Raw genomic sequence first — 22,572 nt, forward strand, 5'->3', positions numbered from 1 at the left:
GTGGGCCACGTCCTGTCCCAGGCACTGGGGCTATATGGAAGGTTAAGTTAGGGCCCTGTCCGTGAGAAACTCATAGCCTCATAGAGCAGACACACATTCAGGGTTGTACTTCAGAGAAGGATCTCTGTGGAAGGAAGACCAGGGGATTACAGAGAGGAAGAGCCTGGAGGGAGCATCAGTGGTGCCCAACCCAGGGCCCAGGAAGTAAGACAGGAGAAACAGAAGAAAGCCAATAAGGAAATAGACGCCACAGACCACCTGAACCTCTGTGGGTATGATGCCCTCTTTGCAGTGGGATAAACACATCTTATTCCCTCTAGGGATTCATGGAAGACGAAGGTCGGCAGCGAACCACCAAGTACATTTCCTGCGTGTTTGCAGAGGAGAGCGACCTAAGCCGGCAGTACCAAAGAGAGAAGGCCCGCAGCGAGCTCTTGACCACCGTGAGCCTGGCGTCTATGCAGGAGGAATCACTTCTGCCTGAAGGCGAGGACACCTTCCTCTCTGAGTCGGACAGTGAGGAGGAGAGGAGCAGCAGCAAGCGGAGAGGCAGAGGGTCCCAGAAGGACACAAGAGCCTCTGCGAACCTCCGGCCCAAGACCCAGCCTCATCACTCCACCCCAACCAAGGGTAGGGAGCACGTGGGGTGGGCAGGGGCTGCGTGCACTGCACTACTGGGCACCTGCAAGAAACACCCCTTCAGTTCAGCAAACACCTGCGGTTGCCCTTGGTGCCGTCCTAATGAGAGGCCTGACGCTGTCACTTGTACCACATCATCATGGGTTTGGAGGAGAGGGTCCTGTGGTATCTCCTGGCTGCTTGCAAATCATTTCTTCATGGCACATGTTTTGTTTGCTTGTTTTTACTGTTAAAGGATGGAATTTCATAAGCTTCCTCTGCCCGCTCCCCTCCAACAGTCTAAGACTCCTCCAAGTTTTTAGTTTAGTTATAGAAAACTTTTTAAATGCATAGAGAGTGGTGCTGATGACACGTTTGCAAATCTGGTACCCAGTTCTGAGCTCCCTGGGGACATCGTTAAATGTCCAGCTTAGGGAGGGACTCTTACTGGCATTTTGTAGGTAGAGGCCAGGATGCTGTTTAACATCCTACAATACACAGGACAGCCCCTGACAGCAGAGAATTACCCAGTCCAGACATCAGCACTGGCCAGGTGGAGAAACCCTGCTGCAGATTAGAGGCCAGAAGGAGAGGCCCAAGCTGCTGCTGGTCCACTTCCCTCACCTTTCAACTGACTCTCAGCAGAATCCTTTGGCCTGTGTGGGTCTGGTCTGACTGCCAAGCATGAATGCCCTCCTGGCCTCCCCCTTGATTTGTTCTATCTCTTCCCTCCACCACAGGTGGGTGGAAAGTTGTAAACCTACACCCATTGAAAAAGCAGCCGCCCTCCTTCCCAGGAGCTGCTGAAGAGAGAGCCTGCCAGAGCCTTACCAGCAGGGACAACCTCTTAGATACCAGCAGCGTCTCAGAACCCAACGTGTCCTTTGTCTCCCACTGTGCGGACAGCAACAGTGGTGACATAGCTGTGATCGAGGAGGTCCGGGTGGAAAACCCAAAGGTCAGTGCATGCAGAGGGAGGGAGTTGTCTCCGAGAAGGAGCCCGTGGCCTCATCGTTTCTGTGCTTAGGAATCACATGATCACAGTGGAATCACCCACAGCGAGCGTGCTGCATGCCGAGGCCGGCCTGTGCTTCCCAGGCTAGCGCTGTGCTTATTTACACACCACCCTCACGCGGCCTGGGCCCTACGCAGAGATTGCCTGCATGGTTATCCACCCAGTGGCTTATTCATTTCCAACAGCTTATTCTTTTCAATTAGATTTATTTTAGAGGGAAACCTGTATGCCTAATTTAGATCAATGGTTCTTACCCAGTTTTACCCCTTTTCTGTTCATTGGATGCCACAACTCTCTATGGAGTCAGGATTGGCATTTACCCATAGGAGACATTTGGCAATATCTGGAGACAGTTCTCAGTGCCACACTTAGGGAGGGGCTGCTACTGGCATCCAATCGGGAGAGGTTAGAATGCTGTTGAACATCCTACAATACACAGGACAGTGCTTCACAGCAGAGAATTTCCTGGCCCAAATGTCAGCACTGGCAAGGTGGAGAAACTCTGCTTTAGATAAATGGCCAATATCATTTGTCATAAAAAGGAAAGTAATCATAGAATAGATACAATAAAGTCAAAACTGTATTAGTACATTCCAGCTAGTTACTGTTATATATCAAGGAGTTAAAGACACAGTGAAGTCAAACCAGTACTTTCATCAATATAATTGGAAGGATTAAAAGACAGTTGATAAGGAATGTCTTTCCCATTATGTGATTTGGTTCACCTAATGCCGTGTCAACACTTGTGACATAACAGTACCTCAGACACTACCAGTGCCACCCCCTGTATTTTGGAAACACTGAGTAGAGAACGAGGCACCTAGCACGGAGTAGATGCATGATCTGGGGTGGCTTTTGATGGTGTTGCTGCTGTTTCTTTATGTATTTTTTTAATTAATTAATTTTTTTGAGACAGAGTCTTGCTGTGGTGCCGAGGATGGAGTGCAGTGGTGCGAGCTCGGCTCACTGCAGCCTCCGCCTCCTGAGCTCAAGTGATCCTCCTGCTTCAGCCTCCTGAGTAGCTGGGACTGCAGGTTTCCTCTTCTGCAGGCACATGCCACTGTGCCTGGCTAATTTTTGTATTTTTTTGTAGAGATGGTTTCATCATGTTGCCCAGGCTGATCTCAAACACCTGGGCTCAAGTGATCCTCCCGCCTTAGCCTCCCAAAGTGCTGGGATTCCAGGCGTGAGCCACTGCACCTGGCCACTGCTGTTTCATTCAGCCCTGCAAGGTCAATGTCAGCTTTGGTATGTGAGAGGAAAGCGAGGCCCCTAGGATGGAGTAACTTGCCTGCGCGGTCCCTACCCTACACCGCTTCTCCCTTTCTGGAATGGAGGCTTGTGCTTTGGAAGTGTTCCTATGGCAGAGGTGATGGGGTGTGGCGTTGATTTTTTTCTAGACCCTTTCAGGCCTTTTCTGTTCATTGGCTGCCACAACTCTCTATGGAGTCAGGATTGGCATTGTTTCTAACCAGGGAGGCCGGGCCTGCCAGCAGTGAAGCCCAGCAGCTCCCCTAGAGTCCCACTTGCCTTCCTCCCCCTGCCATCCCCTTTGCACCTCTGTGCATTCCCACCAGGTCTTAAAGTCCCTGGCTTGTTTCCTAGTTCAGCTCTTCCTCTCTCTGATGGAAGTCCATTCCCAGAGTAATGGCAGCACCGTGGTCCTCCCCGCGTCCTTGCTGAGAAGAATGGCACCCACTGTTTGCAGGGAGGCTCTTGGCAGAACACGTTCCCTTTGCTGTACAGCAGCCCCATGGAAACTGGCTAGATTCGCTCACGTGGTTTTCCCCCAAACTTTTCACCCAGAAACACAAGGGTGAACAAAAGACTTTCTGCCCCTCTTGGGACTCTTCTTGAATCTTTGATTCTTTCCCCCTTCAGCAAAGAACTGTGTCTTGCCCGGAGCTCCCACAGTGGGCAGGGAAGTGGGCTGGGGCCTGGCCGTTCAGGCACCATCACCGAGTGACCGCCTTGGGCGCTTTCTCATTTCCTGAAAGTGCTACTCCAAGCTGGGAGGTGACAAGCAGAACATGCCCTGGGGCTACCATAAGGCATTGACTTGGGTCCAGTGATTCACAAGATGTGTATTAGAGTTAGGATTTCTTTTCCATATAGGGTTCACATTTGGGCTTTCAGATTTTGATCCAGTGTTGGGTGAAACAGGTTCATTTTAAGCTCATTAAGAGAGAAAGGCATTATAAGAGAAGTAGACAATTTAGCGGGGATAGAAGAGGAAGCACAGATCCACTCATCCTAATTTTCCTCGAGGAAACCTCTTCTGAACTCAAGAGCCCCCCTCTACCTCATGTCACTTTTTGCCCAGAGACTTCCCTGGCTTCTTCCATCTGGAGTCCGAGGCCCCATCCTGGCACGTTCACTCCCCATGAGACCCTGGAAAGTTAGCCACACAGAGCCTTGATTTCTTCTTCTGTAAAATGGGAACTATGATGATAAAAGTGTTCAGAGGTTTTGATGAAAAAAGCCCAACAATACCTGGCATGTAATTGTCCGTACATCAGTTTCTTCCATTCCTCTATGGGAGAACCAAGGGGGAATTGAGGGGACACCTTCCACCTTTTCAGGAGTTGCTGGAGTAGATGCCTCTGATTTCTGTCCTGAAACCAGCTGACCTTCATAAAGTGGCCCGGGGTCCTCTGCTGGCCAATGTCTTTGATTTTCAAAGCATTGAGATGGTAGAGTAGTGGGATTCTGTGTAGGAGAACAGGCTGCTTGGCTTCCCTTCTTGAAAGATGGGAGTAGAAGTTTCTTGAAGAGGGCCAGTGCACCCACAGGAGTGGTGCGTGTCCCCCAAGCCTTGCCGAGCCCATTGCATCTTGTGCTTTCGGTCTCTGTTCTAGGAGAGTAGCAGTTCCCTGAAGACTGGGAGGCACAGCTCAGGCCAAGACAAACCACACGAAACTTACCGACTGCTGAAACGCAGGAATCTGATCATAGAAGCTGTCACCAATCTTCGCTTAATCGAGAGTTTATTCACGTAAGGAGCTGTCCGTCTGTCTGTCTGCTTGCACTAACAGTAATCCTCCTACCAGTTGGTCATCACAAGCCACGGACACCACTGAGGGGCATTCAAATCTCTCTCCCACTGTGTAGATTCTCATCTCGTTCTTTTGCAGTAGGGAGGATTTAGAGTTTACTCTTATTCAAAAGGAGCAGATACTGAGGAATATCAGCATGCTAGACAGAGAGAAAATGACTGAGCAGGAAGCAGAAGTCACAGGGAAAGTGTGTTTGTCTTTTCCTTACCTGGAAGATGGTTGCTTCAGAAGGGGTATGGAGACACTTAAGCGGGTAGTAGCATTACTTCCAGACTTTTAGTTCTCTGTGGTGCATTTTGCGCAAATAGAGTCTTCTGGAGGAGAAAAAACAAGAGACACAAGTAGAGCTTCTGTGTTTGGGATGGAGTGGAGGCTCTGAACTCTGATATGGTTCTTGTAAGCTCCCATCACCACCACCTCCTGGGTGGCATCTTTAAGGCTTCTGAGGCACCCAATGTGAGAGCCACTCGGTGAGGAGGAGCCTTACCCTCCATCAGGGACATGGCTTCTTCCTCATACTCTGTGTCTAATGAGGACTGAATGGGAGGGGGTAGGGACCATCTGCACACACTGTCACCTTGTTCGCCTCTGAGCCATGAGAGGTTTAGCTAGGTGTTCCTAATGTCCCTTTTGACCCTGCATTCTATTTTCTTTTCTTTTTTTTTTTTAAGATGGAGTCTCACTCTGACACCCAGGCTAGAGTGCGTGATGCAACCTCCTGGGTTCAAACAATTCTCCTGCCTCAGCCTCCTGAGTAGCTGGGATTACAGGCACCCACCTGGCTAATTTTTGTATTTTTAGTAGAGATGGGGTTTCACCATGTTGGCCAGGCTGGTCTCGAACTCCTGACCTCAACTGATCTGCCCGTCTTGGCTTCCCAAAGTGCTGGTATTATAGGCGTGAGCCACCATGCCCACTGGCCCTGCATTCTATGATCAGTGGTCTAGAAGGATCACCATAGTGACTCAGTAAGACCTAGAGGAAGATGTATCCAGAGAGAAGACAAAACGCACTTCAGATCTTAGGGGCTAGTGATAAACCAGAGCAGCCCTTATCTGGGTGTTAGATTAGCATTCGACTTGGTGAAGACAGGTTTCTATCATGGTGCCCAGTTTCCCTGCCATCATGATCTCAAATTGTAGTCTCTTGAGTTGCTGGTGAAAGGCTCAGCTGTGGAGCTGCTGTCTTTGGTGGCTTGTCCTTACCTGATACATTTGCCACAGAGGGAAACAATCATTAACGTCCCAAGAAATCATTCTTTCCAGGATGGGGAAACCCCCTTTGATCCTTCCCTGTTTCTGTTGGGTACCATGAGGCATGTCTCTGTTGCCTGGGCTGAGGAAGGCCTTCCACGTTGAGATTGGGAGTGTTATCTGCTTATTTTGTGATGCCCAGGATTCAGAAGATGATCATGGATCAGGAGAAGCAGGAAGGCGTGTCCACCAAGTGCTGCAAGAAGTCCATTGTCCGCTTGGTGCGGAACCTGTCTGAGGAAGGTCTCTTGCGATTGTATCGGACCACCGTCATTCAAGATGGCATCAAGAAGAAGGTAACCAGGGCCTCCCCCGATGCCCAGAGCCAGCCTCGTGCTGTTGGAAGTTTTTGTCTAGCTTCTCTTGTCATTGCTGTGTCCTGGTAGTTGTTTTATTACCAGTGACTTGGAATTTCCCATTATGCCTCCTGATTGGGGGAATACGGGTTAGCTGGAAACAGAAAAGAGCAAAAACTTGCTAGGATTGTAAAGCATGTCATCTCCAAGCAGCAGCTGCGCAGGCATCCAGCCCTGCGGTCAGACTTGAAGAAGCAGAAGGCAGGCGGAGGCATATTGAAGTTCAGTCATTGCGGGACAAATGAAATAACATTTAGGTGGGAAATTTAGACTAAGCAGCAAGAATGCTTTCCTCGGAGAGCTGAGGCAACATCCCAGAGGAAGCGATGGCATCGAGTCAGTGAGGGTATGCTGCCGGGTTATCCGATGGGAGCAGTACATCTCTTCTGCCTCGACATACCTATTTCTGTAAAATTTAAAATTTGGGAGGGATGCATTCCCATAGCAACTGTAGCTCAGCAGCTTCACGGACATTCTAAGGCACACGTTTTTCACGGTCAGGGTAATTTGTGATGGTACAGCCAGGCACCAGGGCCAAAGAGAATGGTTGTGTGGGGACAGTCACTCGTAATTTCCTGACCTTTTCTTCTGACTGCATGTTAAATCTCTGCCTTAAGAAAGCTCTGCATTGATATTTTGTTTTCTTAATAAGCTAGCAAGGTCATTTTTGCTTTTCTGCTTTTATTTTTTGAGAAATTTGAAAACTGCAGAGCAGTACAAAAAACTTAAGAAACAACAGTGTCTATCCTTTCCACATTGACAGCTCTCATCAGTTTTTATATCTGCTATAAGTATTTTTAAAATAAAACAATAATGTCTCCTGGCCCCCTGCTCCCCACTCCCCCATCAGCCTGCCACTTGTTCCCTGAGCAGTGGGTTCCTGTGCTGACCTCTCTCAGTGAAGGCCAAGAAAAACTGCAGCCCAGTAGTAGCAGTGCCTTCGATTTCTGTTGATCTTCAAAGAGTGCAGTCACTGAAGACAGTAACCGCCCCCCCCCCCCCACCTTCCAGTCTAGGGTTAGGGAGAGACAGGCAGGCATAGGCATCAGCTGTGTCTCCAGGCATTGCTGGAGGGAGTGGGTGAGGGATGGGGGCAGCGGGTAAGCATGGGGGGCCACATAACCTCAAAAATGAAAGTGCCCAGGCCTCTTGCCACAAGGTCCCACTACAGTAGCTGTTTTTTCCGGCTGGAAAGGGCTTCCATCGTGTGCATGTGACTCTAGTACCAGCGTAGGTTTCCAGGCAGGACTTTCTCTGGCACCCAGAGCATGTGCTGCTGGCAGCCTTTGATCTGCTGGGGCCATGTGAGCTGGAGCTGGTGCGCCTGTGTCAGGCTTTTGCCTTTGCTCCTGTGTCTTGCCTGGAAAGTGGGGCAATGTGAATGCTGTATATTTCTCCCTTGCCTTTGAATTCTCTGAAATGTTGCCTTAACTGCATCTCATTTGAGCTTCACAAAACCACAAAGCTGCTGGTTGGGGGTGGGGGTGGGGTGGTCCTTATTTCACAAATGAGGATTGGAAGAAAATGAGCCAAGTGTGGCATTCGGGAGCCCTTGTCTAGACGTTGCTTCCTGCCCCCTGTTTCCAGATCTTTCTGAGCCCATGTTCAGCATGAAGCTGCTGGCCAGAGTGGATGCTCAGACAGCCTGACGTTGCTGTCCCTGGCCTCAGCAGAGACAGGCAAGAAGCCTGGCTCCCTGGGGGCCTGGCCATCCTCACCTGCCACAACATGGCTGGTGTGCTCACACACACCCTGCCCCACTCCACCTCTCCCTGTTGGGCATTCAAGTTACTACCCTTCCACACAGTCTGTTTTACATCCTGTGTATCTCTCATGAAATGATAACCACCTTAACTGTTGAGCTTCAGTAGCTTGGAAAAGGTAAAACAACAAAAGCAGCTCTAAATCCTCTGCTGGTTTGTTTAGACGTGCGCCTGGCAGGAGTCCCATGACGGCACTCTCAGCAAGGGTAGATTAATGAAAGCCGCTTACCTTTTCCAGATGGAAGCCCTCAGGACTCACGAGCAACTGGGAAATTCTAAGATAGTGGGAAGGGGGCATGGAGCAGCCCACTAGGTAGCAACAGAGACCAGTGGGCTGTGACAGCCCAGTGAGGGACTTGCAGGGGGACGGCTCTGTGTCCAGGCCAGATTCCTCAGTGGGGCTGAGCAGCCCCGGCACCCATGGCAGAGCCTGATCGCTTGGTCACTTGAGGAGTTTCGCCGCCAGTAGCTGTACCAGCAAACTGTTCAGCAACAAATTTTGTTTCGATCTCCTAATTGTGTTTTGGAAATGTTAACGAAAACAGATATGACTGAGGTTCCACTAGGAATCGACTTGTGGAGCCAAGTCTTCCTCAGCTCTTCCCTCACCCTGTGGGATGCTCCAACCTCTCTCTCCAGGTGGATCTGGTGGTGCACCCGTCCATGGACCAGAACGACCCTCTGGTGAGAAGTGCCATCGAGCAGGTCCGCTTCCGGATCTCCAATTCAAGCACAGCCAACAGGCAAGTGGAGGCGCCTGGGAAGAACCCATAGCAAGGCTGCCAGGCCTGTGTGTCAGCCTACAGCAATCCAGAAGAGCCCTTTCTTAATACCTGCATGGATCAGTGAATTTGTTGGTTTGGAGTTCATGGTTCATGATCTCCTAGTCTCAATAAGGACCAATTTAGTCCTAATGGTCTTTATTCTGTCTGATAGAGTGTGGACAGAGCACTCCCCATCATAGGCCTCTGATGTCTGACACTCACTCAAGTCTCATAATGGCTCACAGTGATTTTGGTTGCCTTTCTCAGATCTTTTCTAATTTTCTTCACAAACCATGTAATGAGCTGAGAGAAAACTCAGGGGAGGGAGAAAGTTCTCAGCTGTGTCTCAACTAGAAACTCTCACAGGCAGGCAGAGGGCTGATCTGGCTTGCACATGCTAGTTTGTGGGATCTGCAAAGTATTGGCCACACATACTTTGAATCAGTTGCTGGTTAATTTCTCATATAATTCCTGACTTCTAGCATTGATACACATGTCCGAAGATCTAGCACATTGGGTTCCCTTTCTCACAAGGCAGCACCCATAAGTGGGGGTGCCCTCTCCAGGGCCTCACAATCCCCACCACCCCCAAAAGTTTAAGTGACCTGACATTTTGTTTGCATCATCTCCCTGGCCCCTACAGGGAGCAGAATTTGAAACCCCCAGGCCAAGAGGCTGTATCTGATTCATGCGGACAGACTCTGTCCTTTCTCTTAGCCCTTGATTTTCTCAGTACATTATTGCATGTTTATTTGAACTGCAGGGTTAAAACTTCCCAGCCTCCAGTGCCCCAAGGGGAGGCAGAAGAAGACAGTCAAGGAAAAGAGGGCCCAAGTGGATCAGGGGACTCTCAGCTGAGTGCTTCCTCTAGATCAGAAAGCGGACGGATGAAAAAAAGTGATAATAAAATGGGCATAACCCCACTTAGAAATTATCACCCCATTGTAGGTAAGCTGCAGCTTCTTGTCTGTGTTTAGTTACATTTGATTTGTTGTTTGTATGACAATGTTTGAGGCACTTGGTCCTCTCCATCTGAGCTCCGAGCCGCAGTCAGAAGAATCGTATCTGAGCTGTGGGCTGGATCCTGCTACTCTGGCTGCATAACTTCTTCCAGCATCTGTTTGCCTATCTGCAAAAATGGGAACAATTCTGCCTGCCATACCTTACAAGGCTTTGGAGAGATTCAGATGAAATCCTGCTAGATCCCAATATGAGGAAAGATTAATTTCTTCTGCTGAACGTCCTTGAGCTGGAACATTCTACAAACTATAGAAAATTTCTCCCTGTCCCAACTCGACGAATCCCCTGGCAGCACAGTCATTGATGAGTCTGAGTGCTCCTATAATTTCCTCAGAGTTGGAGCGCTGACAGGTTCCCTCATCCCTCATTTCTAAACTTGTGCTGAGCAAGGCAGGTGGCCATGGCATTATAATCAGGATGCTCAGCTCCTCTCCGGGCCACGGCACATGTGCTGGTTCAGGAAGGAGGGCAAACTTGACTCACCGGGGCCCGGCTGTCTGTCAGGCAGCGTCAGGTCCAGGACACAGCAGACCCAGGGATTCCAAGTGGAAGAGGTTGTGTGTGTGACTTCCCTTTCCCAGGGCTGCAGCCCCACAGTGTGGCCTTTACTCTCAAGGTTTCCCTGTTAGAAGGCACAGGTGAAAGAGGAACAGCAGCGTGAGTGTGTGCAACTAGACAGCATTTGCACTTGAATGGACCAGGGGCAGCACGGGTGTTCCTCGGGTGGGCCTTCTGACTGCCTGTTCTGCACCCTCTTGCTGTGCCTATCTCCTCTCACAGCCGTCATCTCCCACTGGGGAAAACCAAGCAACAGCGCATTTGTATCAACAAAGAAATAAGCCCCTTTAAAAGAACTGAGATGGCTGGGTGTGGTGGCTCACGCCTGTAATCCCAACACTTTGGGAGGCCAAGTGGGGCATATCATGAGGTCAGGAGATCGAGACCATCCTGGCCAGCATGGTGAAACCCCGTCTCTACTAAAAATACAAAAATTAGCTGGGTGTGGTGCCTACAATCCCAGCCACTTGGGAGGCTGAGGCAGGAGAATTGCTTGAACCAGGGAGGTGGAGGTTGCAGTGAGCTGAGATCATGCCACTGTACTCCAGCCTGGGCAACAGAGCAAGACTCTGTCTCAAAACAACAACAACAACAAACAACAAAAACTGAGATTATGGAATATTTGGCACAGTTCTCATCAAGCCAGAAATCCTTATCCAGTAGCTTCTCAGGCCCTCTGTTAGGCCATTCTTATGCTGCTAGAAAGGCATACCTGAGGCTGGGTCATTTGTAAAGAAAAGAGGCTTAATTGGCTGACAGTTCTACGGGCTGTATAGGAAGCATGGTGCCAGCATTTGCTTGGGTTCTACTGAGGCCTCAGGAAGCTTCCAGCCATGACAGAAGGTGAAGGGGGGCAGGCATATCACCTGGCAAAAGCAGGAGCAAGAGAGAGAGTTGGGGGAGGTGCCACACACTTTTAAACAACCAGATCTCATGAGGATGGCACCAAGCCATGAGGGATCACCCATACCCAGATGCCTCCCACCTGGCCCCACCACCAGCACTGAGGATTACATGCCAACATGAGATGTGGAGGGGCATCCAAGCCTTCCCACCCTCCTTGTTGGTTCCCTGCTTGGTTGCTCTCCTGCCGCAGGTCCTGCACTCTGCTTCCTTGCTCCACTTCCCTTTCCAGGAATGTGCGGGGCACACCCTCACCTCAGGCCCCTTGCATTTGCCCTGTAGGCATGCCCCAAGGGTTCTGCACTGCCGGCAGCTCCTTCACCAACTGGAGTTCGCTCTAAGGCTCCCCAGTGAGGCCTCTCCTTTTGTAGAACTGCAGCCCTCCTCCCATCTGTGCTTTATTTTCTGCACCAGCTGTTTTCATCTGATGGGCTATTTTAGATATTATATTTTATTATCAGTTCTTGCCCATTAGAAAGTAAGCTCTAAGACAGTAAGAATATTTGCCATCTTTCTGGCCCCTGGCACATAGTGGTACTCAATCATTTTTTAATGAATTAAACTGAATTCAGTATGGGCTTTTTCAAGCACCGCCCTCTCCCTTTCTTGCTTTAGTTCCCGGACTGGGGCGTTCTCTAGGGTTTCTGCCCAAAATGCCTCGCCTGCGGGTGGTCCACATGTTTCTGTGGTACCTCATCTACGGGCACCCTGCCAGCAACACCATGGAGAAGCCAAGCCTCATCAGTGAACGGAGAACGATAAAGCACGAGTCAGGCAGGGCAGGCATCCGGCCGTCCTCTGGAAGTGCCTGGGAGGCCTGCTCTGAAGCCCCATCTAAAGGCAGCCAAGATGGTGTCACCTGGGAGGCTGAAGTGGAGCTTGCCACGGAGACAGGTGAGAGGCCCCTGCCACTCCTACACCTGGGGCGGGCAGGCCCAGTAGTAGGATCCAGGGAGAAACATGATAGTTCATTTTCCTTATATAAACTGGCTGCAGCCTCTGATCCAAATGGAAACATAATCCACACTTCCTGAAAGGCAGGCTTTCTTCCTCATCTTCCTTCCTGCCTGACAAGTAGAATTTTCCTCAAGTTAGGGATAAGGACAGCAAGACCTCCTGGGAAATGACGTTACCATGTGTCACCATGGTGACTGGGATCCTGGCTGCCGGGGGTAACCGTGAGTTTTTTTCCTAGTGTATGTGGACGATGCCTCGTGGATGCGCTACATCCCCCCACTCCCAGTCCACAGGGACTTCGGCTTTGGCTGGGCTCTCGTCAGCGACATCCTCCTCTGCCTTCCCCTCTCCATCTTCATCCAGATTGTGCAAGTCAGCTACAAGGTATTGGTGACAGGAGCCATCATCACAGGACTGGCCCCTCGGCTCTGGGCTGGAGGGCCTACACTCACCTGGGCAAGGGAGGATACTTGAAGACCTGGGGTTGCCCAGATGAATGGATGGGTGGATAGATGGATAGGCAGATGCTCAGTCAAGGGAAAATAAGGATTTGTTCGAGATAGATTAGACTAGATTAGATTAGAAAGATGATTGGGTGGATGGGTGGGTGGTTGACAGGGGTAAATACTTTAAAGACTCGCTCTTCTAAATGGATCTATTGGTAGGTAGGTGGACAGAAAGATAGACAATTATATTACAACAATAAAACTTTTTTTTTTTTTTTTTTTTGAGCCGGAGTCTTGCTCTGTCGTCCAGGCTGGAGTGCAGTAGCGCGATCTCTGCTCACTGCAACCTCTGCCTCCCGGGTTCATGCCATTCTCCTGCCTCAGCCTCCCAAGTAGCTGGGACTACAGGCGCCTACCACCACGCCCCGCTAATTTTTTATATTTTTAGTAGAGACGGGGTTTCACCATGCTAGCCAGGATGGTCTCAATCTTCTGACCTCGTGATCTGCCCGCCTCGGCCTCCCAAAGTGCTGGGATTACAGGTGTGAGCCACTGCACCCGGCCAAAACATGTTGTTTTTAGAAATTTGGTAAATAGAGAAAGATAAAATAGAAATTACCCATAACTGTATCACTCAGAGAGATAATTACTACTAAGTAATTATCTTCTTGGTAAGTTTTTTGTAGTCTTTTATTGCTTTGCCATACTTGTATGTACACGGGTGTGTATGTGATCTCCCTTAAAAAAAAAAAAAAAAAACTGAATTGAAACTATATTCACTCTTTTATTGTCTGTGCTTTTGACTAAAGAATGTTTCGTATTTTTTGCATCATTAACTTTTTAGACTTGATATTAAGTAGATTCATAGTATTCTTATGTGTCTTATTTAACCATAATATTTTCTACTTTTGGACATTTAAATTCCACTTTCTTGCTACTGTTGAGTAGGTATTTATTCCGACATGTTGATGAATACCTTTTGGGTAGACATAGATTGGCGGCTCCAGCATTTTTTCCTTTGGGTAAGGATAGGAGCAGAATCACTGGTTTCAAAAGGAACGCGTGTTCTCTATCTCATCTTTTCTTGTTTAATATAAATGTATATATTCTTATGTTGCCCCAGGGACAGGTTTAGCAATTTCTATGCCCACCAACAGGGTATGAGGGCACCTGTTTATTGCCCTCTGCAGTGTGGTAGATGGGCTGGAGAGGAGGGGCAGCAAGGCCAAAGGCAGAGATGTAGGGGCACTTGGTGGGGCAGGAAGGAGAGCCCAGTGGGCAGGTTCAGGGAGACTACGGTCAGAAAATAGTGGCAAGCACTTTTTCAAGATTCTTGCAGGTCGCCCTGGCCCTCAGGGTGAGCTGAACCTGCACATCACCTCTTCAGGTGGACAACCTGGAGGAATTTCTGAACGACCCGCTGAAGAAGCACACGCTGATCCGCTTTCTCCCCAGGCCCATTCGGCAGCAGCTTCTGTACAAGAGGTGAGGCCATTGAACCTGACCGAGAGTGGTTGCAGGTCCAAACAAACCCTTAAGTCAGGGCTCTGAGCCATCATTCACCAGGAAGAGGAAAAGGTTTCTAACTTCCAGCTTGCAAAAACTCAAGATTCTTATTAAGTTACTAATATTAATGAAGTATGGGCTGGTACATTTTATTACTTGATTTGAAGGTTCTTTTAAAGTAAAATCTGCTGCTAATGTCTGCAAGTATCGGATTTTTTTTTTCCCTTTCATTACTTTTACTTTCCAAATCAAATCCCCAGTGGGGTTGATCTCTGTGGCCCTGGTTGGGTGTTAGGTTGGGTAGTTCTGGGCCTCAGTGCAGTGTAGGCTTGAGGCTGGTCCTCCAGTGACCAGGTGGAAAAGAGAAGAAGGAAGTCGCACCCTCACCCTACATGCAGACCCCTGCGGCCAGCTGCGAGTGTGGTGTGATGGGAACCTCCTGCCCCCTCTGTTTTCTAGGCGGTACATTTTTTCGGTGGTGGAGAACCTTCAGAGGCTGTGCTACATGGGGCTGCTACAGTTTGGTCCCACGGAAAAGTTTCAGGATAAAGATCAGGTAATGTCCCTCAAGCCCAAACCAAGGAAATTCTGATTATTAAACGGTCTCCAAGCAACCAAACCCAATGTGGGTTCTCCGTGTCTGGTGTCTCCCCTTAGGTCTTTATCTTCTTGAAGAAGAATGCAGTCATTGTTGACACCACCATCTGTGACCCACATTATAACCTGGCCCGCAGCAGCCGGCCCTTCGAGAGGCGCCTCTATGTCCTGAATTCGATGCAGGATGTGGAAAACTACTGGTTTGACCTGCAGTGCGTCTGCCTCAACACCCCACTAGGTGGGTGTCGGCTGTCTCTGCTGGACCTGGCTGCTTTTGCTCCTTTCTGTGTGCTAACTGGGATTTAGGGCTAGAAAAGCCTAGGAGTTGCCTCAACCAGTGGTATGTTCCGAGTGCTCCCCAGACCCAGAGGCCCAGAGCACCCCTGGGGCTCCCTTGGAAAGCAGAGTGGCAGGCCTTGAATGGGTGGCGTGCTCCTGGTTCCCCCACCCAGTTGAGCCCAAGTAGCCGCACTTTGTCTTCATTTGTTCGTTGAGTAGGTATTTATTAAACACACTGGCTGTGTGTCACTTCCTGTGCCTGACTGTGCCGCAATGAGAACACACCCCGCCCTGCCTTCCTGAGACTCAAAATCTAGTGTGAAGAGGAGACACAGCTCACAGGAGTGCAATGAGGGCCTAGGTGTTGGTTGGGGTGGTGTTTATTCCAGGGCTTAGGAGCAGCCTTGCTGAGGAGGAGACACTGGAACTGAATTCTATAGGATGAGGCAGGGCCAGCCCGGGCCAGAGCTGGGGAGGGCATCCCAGGCAGGGGCAGTGAAACAAGCTGAGGCCCTGAGTAGTATGTTGGAGAAAGAGAGGAGGCCATGTGGGTGGGAAGAGAGTGGCATCCACTGGTGACAGTGAGGAGGACAGGGCAGGCCTAGAGGTGTTTTGGAGGGAACTGACCCGATGTGCTGGTGACTTGGCTGAGTTGGGCTTTGTGGGGAGCCTCTGCCCACACCCCTCTCCCTCCCTAGGGGGACCCTCCTTCCGACACTGGCTTGTCAGATGCCCACTCCTACTTCAGGTGTCACCTCTCAGAGAAAGCCTGTCCACACCTTTATAGCATCATTCCATTTCATCCTGGGAGTTCCTTGTGCCTAGAATAGTTGGCTTCCATCCCTACGATGTGTCACAAAGTGCCGGCTGCATAGTTGGCATCCTATAAATGTGGATCAGATGCATGGAGGGTCTGCGGAAGGCAAGAGAGCCTCCCCTGCGGTGCTTTTCCTCCAGGCCTCTCTCCACCTGGCCTTTTCCTGCCACGTCTACCAGGAGGGAAAGGAAGCCATGTTCAGCTTGCACCTCCAAGAGGAGTTCCATTCTGCTCCTCCCTTCTTAAAGCTGAAAGATCCAGTATCACACTTTGATTTTTGCGAAGTGGGAGTCACACATTTTGCTTGGCAGAATTATTTAATGCCAAGAGTAATAGCACTTGTATTTAGAAACTTTCATGGGTCCAGACATAATTTAGAACAGGGTGTTTCATAGAATCCTCTGGCATTCAGCAGTGAGCTAGGCTTTTGCCAATTTAGATTTTAATAATGCCCTAATTCCCCTGCATTTATATCTAGATAAAAATTTGTGAACCAGCATGAATTTGCACCAAAGTTTTTCAGGCCTGACAATTGGTGAATTTCCATCCCTTTAGGTGTTCATGAGCAGAAATGGCAGAGGCTTATTGAGCCCCATTAATCAAGCATTGATTGTCCCTTCATTCAATAAACATTTGAAGAGGTTCTGCCCCAAGGATGAGGGGAAAAGCATCATATAATGAGATGCAGTCGTCTTTTAGAGCAGGTGTTGCATGAACATTAGTCTGCGTAAGAATCACCTGAGGACCATATTAAATGCTGATTACTGGGCCCTATCCGGAGAGTCTGCATTTTTCACAAACAGACTTGTGGTGCCGCTGTTATTTATATGAGAGAAGCTTTGCCTTAAATACTGTTAGTTTCAAGGGTCCATTCAAACGGGTGACCTTGGGCAAGCTACTTGTAACCCCCCTGAATCTTAGTTTATTTCTAAGCTGAGAGCTCCACTGCCGCCACCATATGGCCCAAGGTGAAGTTGGGCAAGGCGTCTCATGTAAAGTTCCAGCTGCTGGGTGTGGGGCTTGAGCTCCCACTGACCCTGGCCCCACCGGCCATGCCATCGAGCCAAGGTCTGCAAGCCTGCTAAGAGAGAGTCTTTGAGAGTCTGCAAACCTTCCCTCACCTATCAAGCAGTGCTTTTAGTGGTATTTTATATTTCTTTGCAAGGAATGCAATTTTCTGCCTTATAGAATAACTGGATATCATTTCTCAACTCCCTTAGCAAACCTCTTGAGCACTTAGGAGACATCTGGCTGCTCCTGGAGCCAGGTGGGGCCCAGGCCTGCTGCATGCAGTGCATCTCAGCAATCTGTTTGTGCAGGCCCCTCTGTATCCCTGCCACCACCAGCAAGGGCAGTTGTTTCTGCCACCTTGGCCCCAGCAGCTCCTGGGGCTTTCTGGGAGGCAGGAAGGCCTGGGTTTCCCTTGCGCTGGACTCCCTAAGCCTGCCGGGCTCTCTCGACTGCCTTACCTGCCTTCTGTCTTCAGTGAATTCAGTCTGGCATAGACCCTTTCCTCAGGTCACCCACCAGCACTCCAACTCTCTTCCTCTGTTCCCTCTGACTTTCTTGTGTGGATATTTTGTACGAAGAGGTCTTACCAATCTCAGACCCCCCGGTGGCCAGGAAGCCTTTTCACAGGCAGGGAATCCAATCTTCTTCCCCACCCAGCCAGAGGCAGTAGCCACCAGAGCTGCAGCAGGAAGGCGTGATCGGTCACCCTGATGTTTGGTTTTCCAGGCGTGGTGCGCTGCCCGCGCGTCAGGAAGAACAGCAGCACAGACCAGGGCAGCGACGAGGAGGGCAGCCTGCAGAAGGAGCAGGAGAGCGCCATGGACAAGCACAACCTGGAGCGCAAGTGCGCCATGCTGGAGTACACCACGTGCGTGTCCATCCCAAGCGCGGCCGGCCAGGACTGGGCTGTGGTGGTGCTCATTTCAGATGCCTGCCCGCCCTTGTCTGGCTTAGGATGTCAGGCCAGACGGCCTGTGTCTCCGGTGCAGAGGCTGCAGATGGCTGGCTCCAGACATACTTTATTTAGCCCACATCTTGTTTTTAAAAATGTAATCGGTTGTCAAAATTTATTTTGGGAATTTTATATAAAAATCTGGATTTTTGACTTATCTTGCAAAAGTGAAAACCAGTCAACACTTAGGGCCCCCAAATTCTTCATTGCTACCTGTGGGGTGTTTTTCTGGAAAGGTGAAAGTTGCTTATAAATAAATGTCCCTCACCCCATGCCATGGGCTCTCTTTTTCGGTGATGACCAAGAAGAGCTCTTTTCTGTTAATTTCCTATCTTTTAGTGGAAGCCGTGAGGTGGTAGATGAAGGCTTGATCCCCGGAGATGGGCTGGGCGCCGCAGGGCTCGATTCCAGCTTCTATGGACACCTCAAGCGCAACTGGATCTGGACCAGCTACATCATCAACCAGGCCAAAAAGGTGGGTGTGCGTCACACCGGACTACAATCTCAGGGGTCCTCGCTACTCGCCCTCCTGTCCCGCCCTGCCTGACCAGAGACTCAAATACTGGCTTCTGTTTGTGTTGAAGGTGCGTCAGGCCCCTTAAATGTGTGCCTGGCCTGTTTTTTTCCCAGTGGATGCTAACTTACTCTGTGACGTGGACAGGTATTCCTTTTTAAAGAAGGATCAGAAGGTCTGGGTGACACAGGTCCTCCAGGAGGGAGTGCATGAGCAATGGTAAAGCAGGTGGCAGGAGACTCCAGCCCCTGGCCGTCAGTGCACAGCGGCCCTTAGCTTCCTCAGAGACCTTGGTGCATTTGTTACTCTGGGTGGCTGGGGACTTGTGGAAGCTCATGCTTCATCACAGTGCTGTGCTTGTCTCACAGGAGAACACCGCCGCAGAGAATGGACTCACAGTGAGGCTCCAGACATTTCTGTCCAAGCGCCCAATGCCCCTCAGTGCCAGAGGTACGTGTGCTGGGCGTTCACCCCAGAAGTAAATATGGTACCAGTTCAGGGCCTAAATGACCACCCTTTGCAGCACTCATCCTGAAACTGTTGTCTCCTGTGATTATGTCTAGGCAACAGCAGGTTGAATATTTGGGGGGAAGCAAGAGTAGGCTCTGAGCTCTGTGCTGGCTGGGAAGAGCAGTTTGAGGTGGACCGAGAGCCCTCGCTGGACCGAAACCGGAGAGTGAGGGGTGGGAAAAGCCAGAAGCGGAAGCGGCTAAAGAAGGACCCTGGGAAGAAGATCAAGAGAAGGAAGAAAGGTTACGTGGTGATCATTTACATTTACTGGGCCTTGTCTTTATGTTTTGGCTTGGAGACGTGTGACAGCCTCACTCCAGCTGGGCCTGAGCTCTGCCCTTCAGCGCGGGTTTCTGCCTTCCCTTGATGTGTGGCGCTGACTCTCTGCGATGTTTGCTTTATTTCCACATCCATCTGGCAGATGAGAGAGCCCCGAATGTCCCATATGCTTCCCCTGCTTTCTCCGCCTTTGTATCTTTTAGAGCTTCTGACTTTAGGAACTCATTCAGTTCAAATGCCTAGTTTCATCTCAGCTGAAAAAATGTCAGCAACAGCCTCATCACAACTAGCCAAAATCCTGATTTTGGGGGAGTTTACCTTTTAATGTCTGTGTTTATGCTAATCAGGCCAAAGTTCAAAGGCATGTTGCATTTTAATTTTTTAATTTTTTTTTTTTTTTTTCGTCAGAGTCTCATTCTGTCGCCTGGGCTGGAGTGCAGTGGTGTGATCCTGGCTGACTGCAACCTCTGCCTCCTGGGCTCAAGCAGTTCTCCTGCCTCAGCCTCTCGAATAGCTGGAATTACAGGCGTGTGCCACCACACCCGGTTAATTTTGTATTTTTAGTAGAGATAGGGTTTTGCCATATTGGCCAGGCTTGTCTGGAACTCCTGACCTCAAGTGAGCCGCCATGCTGGGCCCATGTTGCGTTTTTAAATTAGAGGAAAGCTGGGAGTTGTGTAAGCCTGCCGCACCTTCTGATTTGATGCACCCATTGTGCGGTGCCTTTTAGACTGCCATTTTGAGTTCTTCATCTGGCCAGTATTTATAGCAGAGGGGGTGGTAAGGAGACCAGTGTCTAGTTTTTAGACCACTTTCATATTGCCTAAGTGGTCCACAAGTTTTAATAGCAGCCACTGACGGCTGGTAGCTATTTCAGATAAAGACAGAATGTTTAAACAGGAACCTGTTTTTAGTGATTTATTTGGCTGGCATTCATAACAAATAGCATTCCATCAGTTGAAATGGCCCCCTCAGTTTCGCCTGTCGTAGATATGTGTAAGACCAATTTGGCTCAAAAACCTGAATTCATCACAATGCAAAATGTGGTGGTGTCACTTCGAGTCCAAATTTCCTTGCCCCACTTTTCTTCTGCCTTAATTTGGAAGACACTCGCTAAACAGTCTTTTGAGACTGGCAGTGGCATATGGTGTCTGTCCTGTGAAGGTGCTATCAATACCTCCCCTGGGCAGGAGACCTTGGCAGCCCCGTGGCTACGCTCTTAAGGTTCAGATCCTCCCTCTGCTGCTGACTCAGCTGTGTGACTTCAGCAAGTCACTGTATGTCTCTGTGTTCCTCAACAAAAAACAGTGATAACAATTATATCCATTTCATAAGGTTGCTATAAAGTAGTATTCTAATTATAAGATAATATGTTGAAAAAGCATAAACCAGTGCTAGGCACACAGTGAATATTCCCTGATGCTAGACTGCTGTTTTGGTGGTGGTGGTGGTGGTGCTGTTGAGTTATTAACTACACAGATCTCACTGCTGATGTTAGTTATTTAGTAGCCACCACTGTGTGCTGGCTGTTTTATATGCAGTCTCCTTCCACCCTCTCCATGGCCCTGGAGCGGAGGCCATATTGTCCCCAGATGCACTCAAGTCTACACAACACCCATGCAGTCACAGACCAAGGGAGCGTGGGGGCCCGGTGACTGCACAGTCCCTGGTCCTGCTCACTCGGCGGGTACGCCCCGAGCATGCACTGTAGGCTTCTGTACAAGATGCCTTCAAAGGACTCTGTCACAGTGGGGGAGATTGGAGATTGGCAGATAACTAACTAGAGGCTGCATTGAGCCTTCCAACCTGTTGCTGTGAAATTTGGTCAAGATAAATGATGAAAGGGGTTTAAAAAAAAATAAAATCTATCAGAAGGGGCTGAGTCTTTTGCAGTTAGTTTGTGTGACTTTAGACACACTGACTATCTGATAACCAATACCATTAGTCACATCTCACTGGCTGGGCAGGGACCCTGCCCCTCTGCAGAGTGACAGCTCCAAACCAGGTGTTAGAGGTCTCCTCCCGTCTCCCTCTGGTGTTTTTAGGAGAGTTCCCAGGAGAAAAAAGCAAAAGGCTGCGCTACCACGATGAAGCCGACCAGAGTGCCCTGCAACGGATGACGCGGCTTCGCGTCACCTGGTCCATGCAGGAGGATGGGCTGCTCGTGCTGTGCCGCATTGCCAGCAATGTCCTCAACACCAAGGTACCAACCAGCCCAGCCCAGCGGTGGGCCTGCCCCTCACTCGGAGCTCCTTCCTGTCTGAGCCTCCCGGGGACTCCCAGCCAGAGACCACTCCTCTCAGCTGCTCTGCTTCGCCACTGGGAAAAGCATCGCCCAGAATCCTACACATTTTCTTTGTTAGAAAGATAGAGCCTTGCTCTTTCACCCAGTCTGGAGTGCAGTGGCCAGATCACAGCTCGCTGCATCCTCAATCTGGCCTCAAGTGATCCTCCCACCTCAGCCTCTCATAGTCCTGGGACTGCAGGTGCACCCCACCATGCCCAGCTAATCCTACAAATTAATACCATTCTGTTTTTCTACATTTCTTTTTAGCTTTCAGCTGCATACACATAAATGTTTGCCTAGCTGCAGGCAAACTAGTTCAGAGCTGTTCTTTCTCCTCACCAGGAGTCTAACCCTGGCCTGCTCCTTCCTCCCACCTTCATTGCCTGAAAAGCTCCCATTTACCTTCCTGTAACTGCCCATCATGTCCAGAATGATCTGCCAATTGGGCGTAATTACCCTGCTCTTTCTCTGTTTTTGGCCGGATACTTCTCACGCTGTTTCTGTCAACGTCTGGTACCCCTTGGCTCACTGGTGTGGCTGGTCCACAAGGCAGTGAGACCTCTCATTTGCCTTCCAGGAAAAAGCTCTGCCAGTCCAGTCCAGGGCCCCTTCCAGGCAGTAGTGCCACGAGGCAGCTTCGGAGGAGCCCGGTGTGCCTCCGGGTCTCAGCCAGGCCAGGCAGGAGAAACCCAGCTGGGGCTCTGTGCCCAGATGCTCCTTGCCTGCAAACTATTAGATCCCTTGTCTTGACCGCTTGTCCCGTTCTCTCATCCCTCAGTCCTCTCCTGAATTCCATCCCAACCTCTTTTCCAAGGAAGAACCTGAAAGGTGACATGTTGCCATCCCTAATTTCTGTTCCCTGAATCTGCAATGGCTTCGTCATTGCAGAGCTGTTGGGGAAGTGGGGCATCCCTCCATCTGCTCCAGCTCTGGTGCAGCTGAAGGAGGCGGGAGGGTCCTGCATAGGTCAGTGTTGGTGGACTCTCACCGCTTACCAGAACTTACAGGCTTTTTGGGTCACCTCATCCTTGGGGATGTAAGAAAATAACTCGTCAAGTGGCTTTCTCATGTCGGCCTTGCCTTCCTGTGTTATTGACCAAGATGTTCTCCT

General features: G+C 49.9%; 1 protein-coding gene across 2 annotated transcripts in view; it reads left to right on the forward strand.

Annotated features, from left to right (window-relative positions):
• Positions 1–22,572, forward strand: part of GTF3C1 (general transcription factor IIIC subunit 1) — an 89,786-nt gene that overhangs the window by 42,707 nt on the left and 24,507 nt on the right. For both annotated transcript variants that reach the window (XM_055232670.2, XM_055232671.2), the window contains exons 9-24: positions 321–630; positions 1,359–1,576; positions 4,492–4,628; positions 6,085–6,238; positions 8,701–8,804; positions 9,589–9,773; positions 11,922–12,200; positions 12,502–12,647; positions 14,097–14,194; positions 14,675–14,771; positions 14,873–15,050; positions 17,646–17,787; positions 18,211–18,346; positions 18,754–18,835; positions 18,949–19,137; positions 21,220–21,377. In XM_055232670.2, coding sequence (XP_055088645.1) covers positions 321–630; positions 1,359–1,576; positions 4,492–4,628; positions 6,085–6,238; positions 8,701–8,804; positions 9,589–9,773; positions 11,922–12,200; positions 12,502–12,647; positions 14,097–14,194; positions 14,675–14,771; positions 14,873–15,050; positions 17,646–17,787; positions 18,211–18,346; positions 18,754–18,835; positions 18,949–19,137; positions 21,220–21,377 — 2,613 coding nt within the window. The remainder of the gene's footprint in view (positions 1–320; positions 631–1,358; positions 1,577–4,491; positions 4,629–6,084; positions 6,239–8,700; positions 8,805–9,588; positions 9,774–11,921; positions 12,201–12,501; positions 12,648–14,096; positions 14,195–14,674; positions 14,772–14,872; positions 15,051–17,645; positions 17,788–18,210; positions 18,347–18,753; positions 18,836–18,948; positions 19,138–21,219; positions 21,378–22,572) is intronic.

The sequence above is a fragment of the Symphalangus syndactylus genome, chromosome 11, assembly GCF_028878055.3.
Source record: "Symphalangus syndactylus isolate Jambi chromosome 11, NHGRI_mSymSyn1-v2.1_pri, whole genome shotgun sequence".
NCBI lineage: Eukaryota > Metazoa > Chordata > Mammalia > Primates > Hylobatidae > Symphalangus > Symphalangus syndactylus.